Source organism: Aotus nancymaae, unplaced genomic scaffold (genome assembly GCF_030222135.1).
Source record: "Aotus nancymaae isolate 86718 unplaced genomic scaffold, 86718_ANA_hifiasm-v0.15.2.pri h1tg000099l, whole genome shotgun sequence".
Taxonomy (NCBI): domain Eukaryota; kingdom Metazoa; phylum Chordata; class Mammalia; order Primates; family Aotidae; genus Aotus; species Aotus nancymaae.
The window spans coordinates 8042010-8056169 of record NW_026988514.1 but is presented as its reverse complement, the minus strand read 5'-3'; the positions used below and the strand labels follow the sequence as shown (position 1 = coordinate 8056169).

At 43.5% G+C, this 14160-nt stretch overlaps 1 protein-coding gene across 4 annotated transcripts in view; it reads right to left on the bottom strand.

Moving 5' to 3' along the window:
- The window catches only part of TMEM273 (transmembrane protein 273), a 58792-nt gene that overhangs the window by 15650 nt on the left and 28982 nt on the right, over positions 1–14160 (bottom strand). Inside the window, exons 5-7 of one of the 4 annotated variants that reach the window (XR_001111554.3) lie at positions 12395–12418; positions 5995–6700; positions 4550–5519 (exon numbers count right to left, since the gene is read on the bottom strand). Coding sequence is in view for 1 of the 4 variants with exons in the window: in XM_012477489.2 (XP_012332912.1) it covers positions 6676–6700; positions 12395–12418 (49 nt within the window). In the remaining 3 variants the exon portion in view is untranslated. Of the gene's footprint in view, positions 1–4549; positions 6701–12394; positions 12419–14160 lie in introns of those variants that run through there. The other 3 variants (XR_001111553.3, XR_010340053.1, XM_012477489.2) reach the window with 3 other exon arrangements.

Here is a 14160-nt window from a genome sequence, read left to right as displayed (position 1 = left end):
TCATGCCTGTAATCCCAGCACTTTGGGAGGCTGAGGCGGGTGGATCACGAGGTCAAGAGATCGAGACCATCCTGGTCAACATGGTGAAACCCCGTCTCTACTAAAAAAATACAAAAAATTAGCTGAGAATGGTGGCACGTGCCTGTAATCCCAGCTACTCAGGAGGCTGAGGCAGGAGAATTGCCTGAACCCAGGAGGCGGAGGTTGCGGTGAGCTGAGATCGCGCCATTGCACTCCAGCCTGGGTAACAAGAGCGAAACTCCGTCTCAAAAAAAAAAAAAAAAGAAAATTTAGGGATTATTCCCCTAAATTCTAGCTACTATGATGGCTTCAAACCCCAACCTCTGTCTTCCTAGCACAGAAAGATTACCACATCCTGCTAAACCTTCTTACCTTGTGTGGAATATAAATGGAAACGGGTCCTCAGGAGTAGAGCTAAATAAATGTGGAGCTCACCTACTTCTTTTCTTTTAATGGCCAATTACTCACAAGATCCTTCCTTTGAAGCCAAGGTCTAGTGTCTTTCAGCAGCTCTGGTAAATTGTGTTCTCTTGTCTGATCTGTGCTTTTTTTGCTCTGTCTGCTCCCTCCTCCTAGAACACCTATTAAATGAGCATTAGAACTACTGGGTCTTCCCTCCGCATCTCTCAACTTCCATTTCACAGAATCACCATTGTCTTTCTGCAACTTGCTTTGTGAAAGAGAAAACTTTTGGTTTCACAAAATCCAGACAGCCAAATGGCTGAACACGTTAACAGCTTGTTTGCCCCCATAGCCTTCCTGACCCTCCTTCTGATCAGCTGCAGCCCTGCTCAAAGCAATGTCCTCACCCATCCCAGCTTGCCGCATGATTTCATGCTTCCAGGCATTAGCATGCCAGGTGCCAGACACCCTGTGAGGTCCCCCAGATGCCCTGCCTGCTTTTCTGACCAACAGACTCCTTTGTGTCCGGACAGAGATGTTGCTCTGATGGCCACTGTGATTTTCTCTTGTTCCTGGAATCCAACAGCGCCCTGTTCACACCTCAAAAGCAGCACTCACTTGTCCTGTTTGCCTGTGGTTTCCTCTGCTAAGGCCACACCTCTGCCTTCTGTGTTTTTTCCCACAGTGTCTCATACCGTACTTTAGAAGAGGGAACATTTATAGAGCACCTACACATTTTGGACACTGTTCCACGTGTTTTATGTGCAATAACTCATTGGCAAGTCATAGTGACCCTCTATAGCCATCATCATCATTACAAATGAGAAAACTAAGATGAAGTTGAGTCACTTGTCAGGGGTCACACACAGATAGTAAGCAATAGGCCAGGAGGAATTAGACCTCAGCCAGCTGGATTAGAGCCCATACCCTTAACTGTGCCAAAGGAACGATTCGATTCACGAAGGGACATACTGATTGTCATGCAGGTTGTTAGAGTGCATGCAGCTGTGTCTACAAAAGCTAGGCTGAACGTACAGATATAATTTACATGAGTAAAGTATCCATAGGATGCAACGGGTGCTTGCCACCATCCTCTGAGGAGGCTTTCTCCTGCTGCATTGTGCCTTATTTTCTTTTTGAGACCGATTGTTTCCTTACGGTCATCAGTGGCACTTCCATCCAGACAGAACGACCCCAGGCCAAGGCCTGATGGGAGAAGCAGGAGCCATTAATGAGAGCAGAACTCAGAAGGCCAACAGAGGTGAGAGGAGCCCCATCCACAGTCCCATCCTCTGGATGCTGTGGGCAGAGGTCCACAGAATGCTGCCCCTTGGAGTGAGTCGATAGCAGAGCCCTTGCTGATGGCTGCAAATGCCCCATAAAAGCGTGTTTGGGATGATTCTTGGACCTGGTTTCAATTTATTTTCTGCCAGTCAGCAGTTGTGCTTGACTCACAATTTGTTGCCATATCCTGAATTAAACTCAGGAAACAGGAAAAAGATCAGAACCACATTGTAAAGGCTTCCTTATGGTTCCTTTTTTGCTAAGATAAATAATGGGCAGCTCTGATCCACCTCTCTGGAGAGCTCAGACCACACTACCAGCAGCTCCTAGCTGCAGAGTGAGCGCAGGCGGCTGGTCTCTAGATGAGGAAAGACAGCAGTGTCCAATCTACCCTGCTTTGCATGAGCCCCAGGTGCTCTCCCAGACCGTGTTGCTACCTAAAGCACATGGTGATTGCGTGATGCTAACCAGAGCAGTCCCTCACTCATTGGAAACATCTGCTTTGCTTTATTTACACAAGAAAAGCTTTTCTTTTTACTGAGCCTACCCAGTTCAAACTTAAGTGGGATTTGCCAACTATCTGGCTAATTTTATTCTCATGAGCAATAATAAAGATTGGTGAACACTTGGTTTTTGTCTAATTGTAATCAATTTTGTGCTAAACTTAGCTTAAAAGAAATTTATCTTCATGAAAAAAATAGACTTTAGTGAGGACTAATCAACTAAATGCCTGACCAGAGTTCTTCAAAACTGTCAAGGTTATCAAAAACAAGAAAAATTTCAGAGATCATCACAACCAAGAGGAGCCTAAGGCGACAAGGTGACTAAATGTCATGTGGTGGTCTGGATGGGGTCTTGGACCAGAAAACAGGATACTAGATAAAAACAGGAAATCCAAATAATGTGTGGATTTTAGTCAATATTAATATCAATATTGGCTTATTAAATTGTGACAAATGTTCCATACCAACGAAAGATGTTAATAATGGGGGGTGCCAGGTGTGGAGCATTCGGGAACTCTCTCAACTACACTCTCAACTTTTGAGTGAGTCTAAAACTGTTCTGAAATAAATACTTTATTTAAAAATATGTAATGAGGCTGGGCACAGTGGCTCATGCCTGTAATCCTGGCACTTTGAAAGGTCAGAATGAGAGGATTGCTTGAGTCCAGGAGTTCGAGACCAGCCTAGGCAACACGGTGAAACCCTGTTTCTACAAAAAATACAAAATTTAGTACCACTGCTCATGTATTCTACCGCGCGCCTGTAGTGATACTAATGAGGTTGAAGTGGGAGGACCACCTGAGCCTGGGGAGGTCAAGGCTACAGTGAGCTGTGATTGTGCCACCGAACTCTCCAACCAGGTGACAGTGAGACCCTGTCTCAAAAAAAATAAAAAACCCCACTATATGTATACATATGTAAATTAAGAATGAAACAAAAACTTCCATAATCTCACCTTCTCTGAATTTTGGAATTGTGTAAAAGTTGTCACAAACTAATGATAAGTAATAGCCCATGTTTACCAAGTGCTGACTACATGTCAGTGTGCTAAGAACTTTACACATGTTACTCATTTAATTCTCACAAAGATCCTATGGGTAGGTACAATCATTAGCTTGCTGTACAGATGTAGAAACTGAGGCATAGCACCATTAAATAATTTGTCCAATTCAGAAAGCAGCATTTGGTTGCAGAGCTCATGTACTCTACCACCGCTCTGTACTGCACAGAGCTGGGCCACAAATGAAGGGGCAGTCATGAGTTCGTTAAAATTCCAGGACCGTGAACACTGGGGTGTAGGATATGCTGGTAAGGGGCTGGGACATTCAAGGCCTGAATGACTTCTCTGCATCTGTATACACAGCCTGAGAGATGTGCCACTCATTTGTCATCTGATGATAACGTACTCATGAAAAATCATATTCTTTGAAGGATGATTAATTAATCTGACAAATCTGAGATTATGGCAAATGACTTAGAAGGAAAAGAATCAGTCATAGCCTGGACTTGGCCCTGTATGGACTTCCTATCACAGGCCACTGCCCCTTCTGCCTGCGTCTTCGTGTCTGTTCAGTGCAGCCTCTCTCTGTCTAAGCAGCCCACCTGCACACTCCATCTAAGGGGAAAGGAGCCTACCACTCCTCCAAGCTGATTCTCCCCATCTTCTCTCATAAAACCAAGAGCACATTCTAGAATAATGGTTGACATGAGATTTTAACCCTGATTTGTAGGTTTGAACACCTGTAGGTGAGGAAGGTGAGGTTCACTCTCTCCAAATGCAGCTCATCCTTGTCTCCACAATAGCCTAGAAGATCTAAGACCCATTTGCAGAGCTCTCTAAGGCTCTCCACATCCTAGCCAATGGCTCCCAAACGTGGGGTTGTTATGAACTCCCTCTGCCTCCCTGACAGGTTGATCCACCAGCAAGTCCTGGCATCCCTTCCCCTAAGGTTCATCTCCAACCCTCCGCCCCGCCCCACTCTCTGCCTCTTTGCTGCCAGCATTCCACTGGAGCCATTCTCACTTCCTGCTTGGACTGCAGCATGGATGCTGTGGGAACTCTAGAAGCTGCAGAGGGATGCTGGCATGCCGTGACTCGTTTGAAAGTCACAATAGCACTGATATTTTTGTTCCCAACCGCCTAGCTTGTCTGCCTCTCAGCTGTTTCCCAACTTTGATGATGGAAAGGTTACATCTTCAGGCTGTGTTCAGTTCAGCCTCCCTCTAAGAACCCTGCCTGCTTAGAAAGAAGTTTTATTAATTCCTCCAAACCTGCATTTATTTACTAGAATTGCATGATATGTGCATTTTTAACACACATAGAGGAGGACACCCATACATACACATATTTGTTTATGTATTAATTTGTATAGATTTTATATACACATATTTGTATATATACTTTTAATGTACAGATATATAGATTGATACTTCTATAGATGATTTTTAATTTATTGACCTTGCCACATAACCCTTTCCCATCTCACCTTCCCCTCCTTCCCGTACTGAGTCCTGAAGTCTTCAAACCACAGCCACTTCATTAGATCCTAGCTGGCTGCAGCCATCTGCAACCTGCTTCACCCATGCAGGATGGCTCTTCCTCCTGGTGTTTGTCCCCTTCCCTTTGGGCATGGTGTTCTCCATGCTGTGGTGGGCTGTGGTGGGGGAAGCTGTATGTGTCCTGGGGTCCCAGAACTTACAAGGCTGGAAGGATGAGGCTTAGTCCAGCCTCTGGCCTCTGCTAGCATATTGTCAAACTACAGAGTGAGGCAGTCATGCTGGAATGGCCCTGACTCAAGAGGCTCACCAGCAGACCCAATGGCTTGTTAGGACTCCTTTCAGTCACTTCCAAGAGCTACTGCCCATTGGAGGCTATGTCCCCAGGAGCTGTTCTTATGGAGAGAAGCTGTCAAGAGAGGCTTCAGAGAGCTTCTAATACGCCTAGAAGGACATCCAGAAGGAAGCCATTGGGCTTGGGTGTGGAGAGTAAGCCAGAGAGACCTCAATGTCAGGGCCCCCTGCCCATCTGCCTCCCAGATGATGTCAGCCTCTATGACCCAAGGAGAGGATGCTGGCCTTCAGCATAAATCTCTCTGTTCTTCACCTGGGAAACCTTGTGTGGGGCTAAGACAAAACCAGAGTCCAGTGGTGGTGCTGGGAAAACATGTCATGAGGTGGGGTTGAGGAGAGAACAGCACGGTTTTGCTGTGTGTACAGAAGGTAAAACGATGGCTGAGAGTCCAGGAGTGTTCACCTTCAGTCACAAGTGTTTCTGCCATTCACAAACCAGATGTCTTAATTAAAATGCTGCTAAAGGAAGCAAATCAATTAGCAGATCGCATACAAGATGGTTCATTTTATCTTACACACAGAAAATTGCTTGTGAGTATCGCGTTACCACTCTTGGTTATCAGTTAACAAAGGCTGCTAATGAACAGCATCGTTATCAAGTCGGATAAGAGATGCCCTGGGAGTCCAGGCAAATTATGACAACACAGCACTTTGTTCTGAAATATAACTCATCTTTCATCATACATGAGGAGGGCAGCCCAGTCCAACAGAATTCCTGGAAACTGCAAAGGCAAAGAATATTCCGTGATGTGGCCCCAAAACACAGGGTTAATATTACAAGGGAGAGAAATGCTCATGGGGCTTTAGCATGGTGGCAATCGTAGAATGACGTGGCTTTCCTGAGCCTCGACCAGTCATGTCTTTTACGCACCAGCCATGCACATTGTAATAATAACCACAAAATAATTATATAAGGAGAACAGTAATAACTTACATTCATGGCCCTCTACAAGGCACAGTATCTGCTTTCTCATTTGGTCCTTCCTCAGCTCCGTCCTTTGAATGTCTGAGAGCAGCAGGCCCATCCCATGAACACCAAAGCCCTTCCTCCAGTGCTAGTCCAGCCTGCCATTTCCGCTCCAGGAGGCCAGTATTCATCAATAGGGCTGGAGACTGTCCCAGGGACCCCATGTTTCAGGGCTCCTGAATCTTTAAGAAGGGATCTCCTGGCAGCTAAGAAGGTGAAACTAATCAATCAACAAAGTACTGCCTAACTGTTGATAAGATGGCAGTGCATAGGAAGCTGTGTGTTGGGTCCCTTTCCCTTTTTCATGAGCCATTTCTGTGGTAGGTTCCACGAACATGGACACCATGCCCTTGTAGAAGCATGAACAGCTCTAACACAGGGTGAAGTCTGAGGTGTCCATCTTTTCCTACTGCAGGCTAAAGTGTTCAAGCCTCCCTCTGTGTAGTCCACTTCTTGCGGAAGAGGAGTGATATTTTCCTTCAGGACAGAGGCACTGTAGATTCTATTCCTTCTATTATTTTCCTCCAATATTCAGTCCATGTGAAAGTCTATTACCATTACTTGGGTGTTCAAATGCAGAGCATCCTGAGTTGGTAACTGTGGGCCCTTGTCCACAGGGCTGGACCCCCTCTTCTCACGGCTGCTCATCTACAGCTCAATCACCTGTGCATCTCTGGAAAGGAAGAGAACCGTCTGGAAGACTTATTGACAGAACAACTATGCTCTAATTATTGCATGTGTTTATGCAGCTCACACAATTAAACAGGTATAAAAGAGCTCATCAGCAAAACCTGCAAGGTGGGACACTTCCTTGTGCAACACAGAAAAGAACCTGAAGGCCGGTGGCTTCTGGGTAAAGGGGAGAGCTCAACCTGGAAGTCGTTTTCTGCCTGCCAAACTCGAGGCAAACAAAACCTCATCCACTTTGATGACAAAAAGAGAAGTCATTCCTTGAGGTTAATAGGCATATTTTGGGGAACATGTCACTTTCTGTAGTTGATGAATTTGCACAGATCTGGGCAAATGCTACAAGGAACAAGGTAGGCAGACTATGAGAATGGAACTGGAAAACAATGCCTTCACATCTGAACTACAAGCTGTTACAAAGGGCGAGACTTCGCCATACTTGGTGTACCAGCTCTGATGGAAGGGAAGGGCAGCATAAGTGTCTAAAAAAGAGGAACATGGAAGAGAACAACAAAGCTGGGTCAACAAACCATATCCTGATACAATAGAGCTTGGGCTGAAAGTAGGATGCAGACCCTGCTAAGGGCCTCACTTATACCTCCATGCTTTGAGACCAAATTCACACCCTCACTGTAGTCTCACATAGACATCTAGAATATAATAGAATGGTATATATATTTACATTGAATGATGCAAAATTGTTTATGACTTTCCATTGTGCATATTCAGTCACAGTCTCCTGACAGCTAAGATCTCTCCATGAGAGACCAGTCAGCAACATCAGGAAGGCAGGACAGAGTGAAGCATCTTTGGGACAAGCCACGTCAAAGGACATAAAACAGAAAGCCCATATTTGCCTACCCCATATTTGAGGACCAAGGACATGGGTCAAGGTCAGGGCTATGGAGCTTGATGGCAGTAGAACCAATGTTAAAGACAAGAAAGACATTGGAAACAAGCAAGATATGGTGAGAGGAAGTGGTGAGAAAAGTGAAGGAAGGGATTCCAAGCAAGGTCTCAAATGCTGTCGGGGATTTGTTTCTCCTTTAAGGGATAGAGAGTCCAGAGGAACATGGAGTTTAGAGACTCGGGGGCTGAGCAGAGGGTTCATTCTTCCTAGTGTCTTTAATAAGCCCTGCATTAAAAGGCCCCTTCAGGTGTTGATAAGGAAGGGATCTAAAGAGGCTGGAGCTAGCCAGGTTTGCACTTGAGATACCAATGCGCAGAGTGGATAGGCAGCCCAGGAGATCGGCCTCCTCCCACGCCTGGCTGCCCTGAGCAGAAGAAGGGGCATTGCTGAGCTACCTCACAGACGAAGTTGTTCTCTGGCAGGTAGCAATATCTCTGTGTATAGATGTGTCACCAGCCACCAGCGAGCCAGGCACAATCTGGCGAAAACAAGGTAAGGCCAGCAGCATCTGGGGTAGCATCTGCTGGCTGAACTAATAGGTGAATTAGGCTGCATGATACCCTAGGCTGGCATAAAGAGAAAGAGCAAGAGAGTGTTTCATACCATATGATTTAGTGGCTACTAAACCCAAATCTTTGACCACATCCTCCAAGAATCACACAGACCAAAAAAGAGAAAAGGAGAACAACAAAAACAAAAGCAAAACCAATAATGACAGTGCCTATACATTCTGGTCAGCACCACGGTGTATCTGTTTAGGATACATTAATGCCTGCTAATACTAAAAACAAAAGCTCTAGCAAAATCCAACACACATTTCTGATTTTTAAAACTCAGTACAATAGGAACTGATGAATGCTCATTAACATGATAAGTTATATGTGCTTCAGCTCTAGAGACAGCATCTTACTTCTCAGGGACCACTGGTAGATTTCCCATCAAAGTCTGGCAAAGGCATGTTGTATGCACACTTTTTTCCACTATTATTTAACATTGGTGTTTTTAGCCAATGCAATCAGAGAGGAGAAAACAATTAGAGGCATAGGAATTTGGAAAGAAGATCTATGTTTTGGCAGACGTCATAATATTGTGAAAACTCAAGGGACGAAGGAGAAAACAGATAAATAGTAAAAGCACTCAACAAGGCAACCACTATAACATTAACATAATCCCCCAAAATCAAAATACAATCAATGACCAGGTAGGAGACATAATGGCGGAAACTCCATTTTGAAAGCAGCAAAGGCAAAATACTTAGGAATAAATATAACAAAAAGTGCAAAAACTTCATAAGAGTGAAATCTGAAAACTCTCCTGACACACACAAAAACAGAAACACACAAAAGCAGATAATTTTTATGAAAAAAATTACCTCTTTTCCATAGAGAGCCACTTACTGTTGTGAAGAAGTAAATAATCTTTAACTCAATAAATAAATGTAATGTAACCCCAATTTAAATATCGAGATGTTTGCTTTTTTTTTTTTCTGTGTGTTATTTTTATTTTCTTTACTTTGGTCTATACAAAAACCCAATAGCCAAAAACACAAAGCAATCATAAAACTCTCCACTGGGATCCCCCTCCAGCCCCCACACCATGAAATACTTTGATTTCTGTAGAAAGAGTCTGAAGCTGATTCAAGAATAGCTGGAATAGAATCGCAAGAATGTCTACTGCAAAGGAAGCACGACGTGTGTGCGGGTGGAGGAAAACAGCCCTACCAGAAAGCAGAACACACTAGGAAGCCTCTCTAGGTAAGAGTGTGGCACCAGCATATGAATAACCACAAATACCAGTGGAGAATAAAGTCTAGAAATATCCCAGTACATACAGAAATTTAGAACATTATAAAAGTGGCAAATGAAACACTGGGGAAATAGGGTGGTTTTAAAAAATAGTATCAGAATAATTCAGTTGCCATTTGGGAAAAAGACAAAATTGGATCTGTAACTCATACTACACACTAGAATAAATGCCAAATGGATCAGACATCTAAGTAAACAATAAAACCATCCAAGTGCTGGAGAAAATATATAAGCACATATATATACATGTATATGTAAACATTTTCTAATTTTATTTTAAAATTTTAAATTAAAACAAAATTAGAAAATGTTTATATTTTAAATTTAAAATTTTAAAATAAAATTAGAAAATGTTTACATATAGATGTATATATATGTGCATATATATTTTCTATATAAAATTATTTTTCATTAAATAATTTCTATAAAAGTAACACATAAAAAACAAAACAGAAACTATCGAAAATAGCAACTTCAAAGTAGTAGGTAGGAACAGGGTGGAATGGACAGTTACAGGAGAAAGACTTCTCTGAGTTTATCTGTTCACACAGTTTATCTCTGAATCGTGTACATAACATGAGATTCAGAGATAAACGGTGTAAACAAAACTATATATGTTAAAATTTAAAAAGATTAAAACAGGAAACAGTAAAATAGAATACACACTAAAACAAGTGTTTCTGACTACCCAGTTGATAGCATAACCACACAGAGAATATAATTAATTCCATTTGAACACAATATGCTGGCTATAAACCCCTAGAAGGCTAAATTCTAAGGGCAAAAGCCACTGCAAAGAAATGTGCAAGTTTATCGAGCAGGTCTATAGCTGTACAGTGCTCTAATTTCTGGAAGTATTTTGTGTGCATTATAGAATACAGAAAATGAGTAAAACTATTATGTGATTGAAAGCTGGGTTTTTACTTTGGAGAAGGCAATCTAGACATATGGAAAAGGGAAAGCTTACGAAAAATCTTATGATATTGAGTTTGTAATTAAAATACATATTTCCTGACTGTCCATTGAAAGGGCGTAGAAGCAATGACACCTCAGTAGCCCTGAGTACACATTGTGCCCCGATCTTGGTTTCTAAAAATTATTCCATAGTAAAAATTAAAATAAAATGAGAGAAAGAGAGAGAAACAGGGACCCTTGGGAAAATTAGACCCTTGTGCTACCCTTGGGAGCAGGACAAGGTGAGCCTGAGGTATTGTGTTGTGTCAGAAGTTCAGCATGTGCTCAAAGATTAATGGGGTTCTGTCAAAAGGGCACAGGAGCCACCAAGAAGTGACTTGCACTGGCCAAATTTGAGACAATTTGAGCATCAGAAAGAATCATGATGGTAATGGATTAAAATGCATTGAAATCCACAGTAATAATCTTCAACAAAAAGGACAAGAAGAAAGAGAATAAAAAGGCTTTCTTCTAGATAAATGTCAGCTATTAAATATAGATGAAATGCTGGAATTAGAAAGTCAATATTTTGTAATCACCAATGGCAATGACTGCTTCAAGCAGGATCATGAATAGATATAAAATCATTAGGTGAGGAATTGTTGGGGGTTGGGATATTCACATAGTGTCAAAATGCCACCCCTCGTATTATTCACGCATCTCAGAGGGGAAAATTCTAATCTCTACAAATGCAGAAATCTAGTGGTCACTCCCTTAACCAAGCAAAGGAAGCATCGCCAGTAGAGATGCCATACGACGAAAGATACACAATATCATTTCATGATATTCCCGACCAAAAACTTCCATCTGAATCTACTCCAGAGGAAACAATCAGGCAAATCTAGAAAATGGGACGCTGTCTAAGACAACAGGCTGAGGGACTTCTCAGTCAACAAGCCATAAGGATAAAAGACAGAGGGGCTGTTCAGCACTGAAAGAGACTCAAAGAAAAGACAAAAACAAAAACAACTCCTTTTCTGGATTGTAAAATAGCACAGTAAAAAATACAGCAATAAAAGATACTTCGGAAATAACCAGAGAAATTTAAACATGGACTGTATAACAGATGATTTTAAATTAGCATTAATTTTCTTAGGAGTGGTCATTGTATTGTGATTATGCACAATAGGAGACATAATGGTGCTGTATTCAGGGGTGATGTATCATGATATCTACACTAATTAGCAAGTAGATCATCCAAAAAAGTCTTACGTACACAGAGATAAAGCAAAGAGGGCACCATGTTAGTGAAGGGTGATTGTCGGGTTCTTTCAAATTTTCTTTGGATTTGAAAATTCTTCAAAAAGCAGGAGCATGAGAGAGAGGTCAAGAGACCATCCCAGGCCTGTATTACCATCCTGAGCTGGTCAGACAGGGAGCAAATTCTCAGTGGGTTCACCACATGCACGGGGTATGAAGTGAGGAAAAACCAAGCTGGGGAATGTGGATTGTGAAATAACGATCCTCAAAATCCTGGTGAAGATGCCTTCATTCCTAGGAATCTTCATTCACAGGCTCATTCAATCAGGGTTCTGAGATCCTGTGCCTTCCTGTGGACCAGCCCTCCACTTGAGGGCTTTGTCCATTCTGAGACCCCAAAGCAGCACTGAGATGCAAATACCCAGCCAAACCTAGCATGATGGCATGAAGAGATGTTTGGGAATTTTTCATCAAATGAACTAAATTGGCTAGTTATTAGATTGGTCACTATAAAAGGATAGGTCTTGGAGAATGAAAAAAGTTTACCCTATTAAAATCCCATTTTCTCAGCTCTACCTGGGCAAATGCCCCACAGCTTCAGTTTAAATCTTGCCAAGTACCGCCATGTCCCAAGGTGATGCTGATTCCTGGTCTCACAGCTGTTCTGGCATGAGGGCTCCTGGCCACGGCCATCCCTGCCCATCCCGCGTGACCAGGGTGAGGGAGAGGTCATGCTGAAAACCCATGCAGCCCCATGGAGCAGCACCTGCCTGTCCTCCTTTTAGTACAAGTGATCACTCTTATGACTCACCTTTTGGAGAAATTGTGGTTTCGCCTGCAAAACAAGATAAAAATATGTTCATTGCCTAAGTCTTAGACGACAGAAAGCGATGCAAAGCTTGTTGCTGGAGAGTGGCTTGTCATTAGCTTGCTCTTTGGGGTCTAACTTTCTTATGACTCAGCCTGACTCCATCTAGTGTTAGTTTTGGAAACTTGAATCCTGCCTCTCCTATCTGAAAGTCCCTCTATTTGCAGAGGAGCTCTGTTATGATACTTGCCAAGAACAGCTCCCTACACGTGGTGAGGGCAATGCATTAATTACCAGGGGTATAAACTCCCATCCAGCCATTGCCTCCCAGCCCCCCTCTCGCCTGGCCTTTATTTCTTGCCTTCCTCACCCACCTGTTTCCTCCAGCATCCCTTCATGTTTTTTCAAGAACTTTGCTTTCAGAAAGTTTATTGTTGAATAACTATTGAAGTCATCTTTCCTGGATTATGGAAAATGCCTTCTATAGCCCTGATGGCTCAAAATAACCCAGAACTTCCAAAAAACACATATAGCAGAGATGCTCCTCTTAGATGACCACACATAAGAACATAAAAAGCACAGCGACTGTTCATTCAGCAGTGCTTTCAAATGGGCTTTGTTGTATTGCTCACAGCAGCATCTTCCCATGTGTGTCAGAGTCCATCATGAATGACCACATGGACATACATACACATATACACAGGCACTACATGCACACACACACACACATATGCACACACACACCAGGATTAAGGATCAGGCTTTATGAAATTTTATTCTATGTGAAAGCCATGGCTAAGATGTCCCTGAAGCATGGTCAGCTCCAAGGTCTGCCAATTTGCAAAGCAAAGTGCTTTAAACCCTCAATGTGTGCCCGCAGTTTGGATAGTCAAGGTAGCATCCCTGTGCTGACTAGAGCTCCAGCACTTTAGGGCCCTCCCTGTGGTGAGGTCTGGTACTAGAAACTCCACGTGTTTCAAGATTCCTGACCACAGGGCCTGAGCTGGTCACAGCAGTCTGTGTCCTCTGCCTGGGTACCTAAGAACCCAGCAGAGAGCCTCTGAGGCCACGTAGTGCCCAGGTCTTCACCGTGGCCAACATAGCCCATCCATTAAAAATAGGCTCCTCCTGCACTCCTCACCACAGACGCTACCTAGACCCACAAAGGCAACAAAGGTTCTAGGGAGTCAATCCTTCTCACCCTTCCAGACTCAATCCATGGCCTCCTCATGTCCTCCAAGAGCCCTGTGTGAAAATCCTGATAATGGTCAGTCCACTCTGATTCTACGGTGGGAGAGGCTGACTCAGCATTCAACCCCCAGCCATCTGAGTGCTGCCCTTGAGTCAGCGGGGACCGGGACACCCTCCTGGCCAGGCGCTGCAGCTGTATACTCGGGAGAACCTGTGTTTGTGCCAATCCTCCTAGGGCTAGAAGAAGACAGAGCTGCCCCAGGGTGAAGGCCTCTTAGGACTGGGGGTGGGAGGAGGGGCATGAAGAGCTGACCAGCATGGAACTCCACTCTCCCACATCAGTGGATTGGTGGCATTGGGAGCTGTTCAGCATGTTTCTTCTATAGAAAAGAATGTGACAACTTCAGCCAACGTGGGTCTGTGTGTGTGAGTATATGTGTGTATGTGTGTGTGTGTGAGAGAGAGAGAGAGAGAGAGGAGAGTGGTGGGGGAAAGAGAGAGAGAGAGATGGGACATGTGGCATCTTTAGTTCCTCAACCTGAAATATCCCCAATTCCACCACACATTTCCAAAAGCCC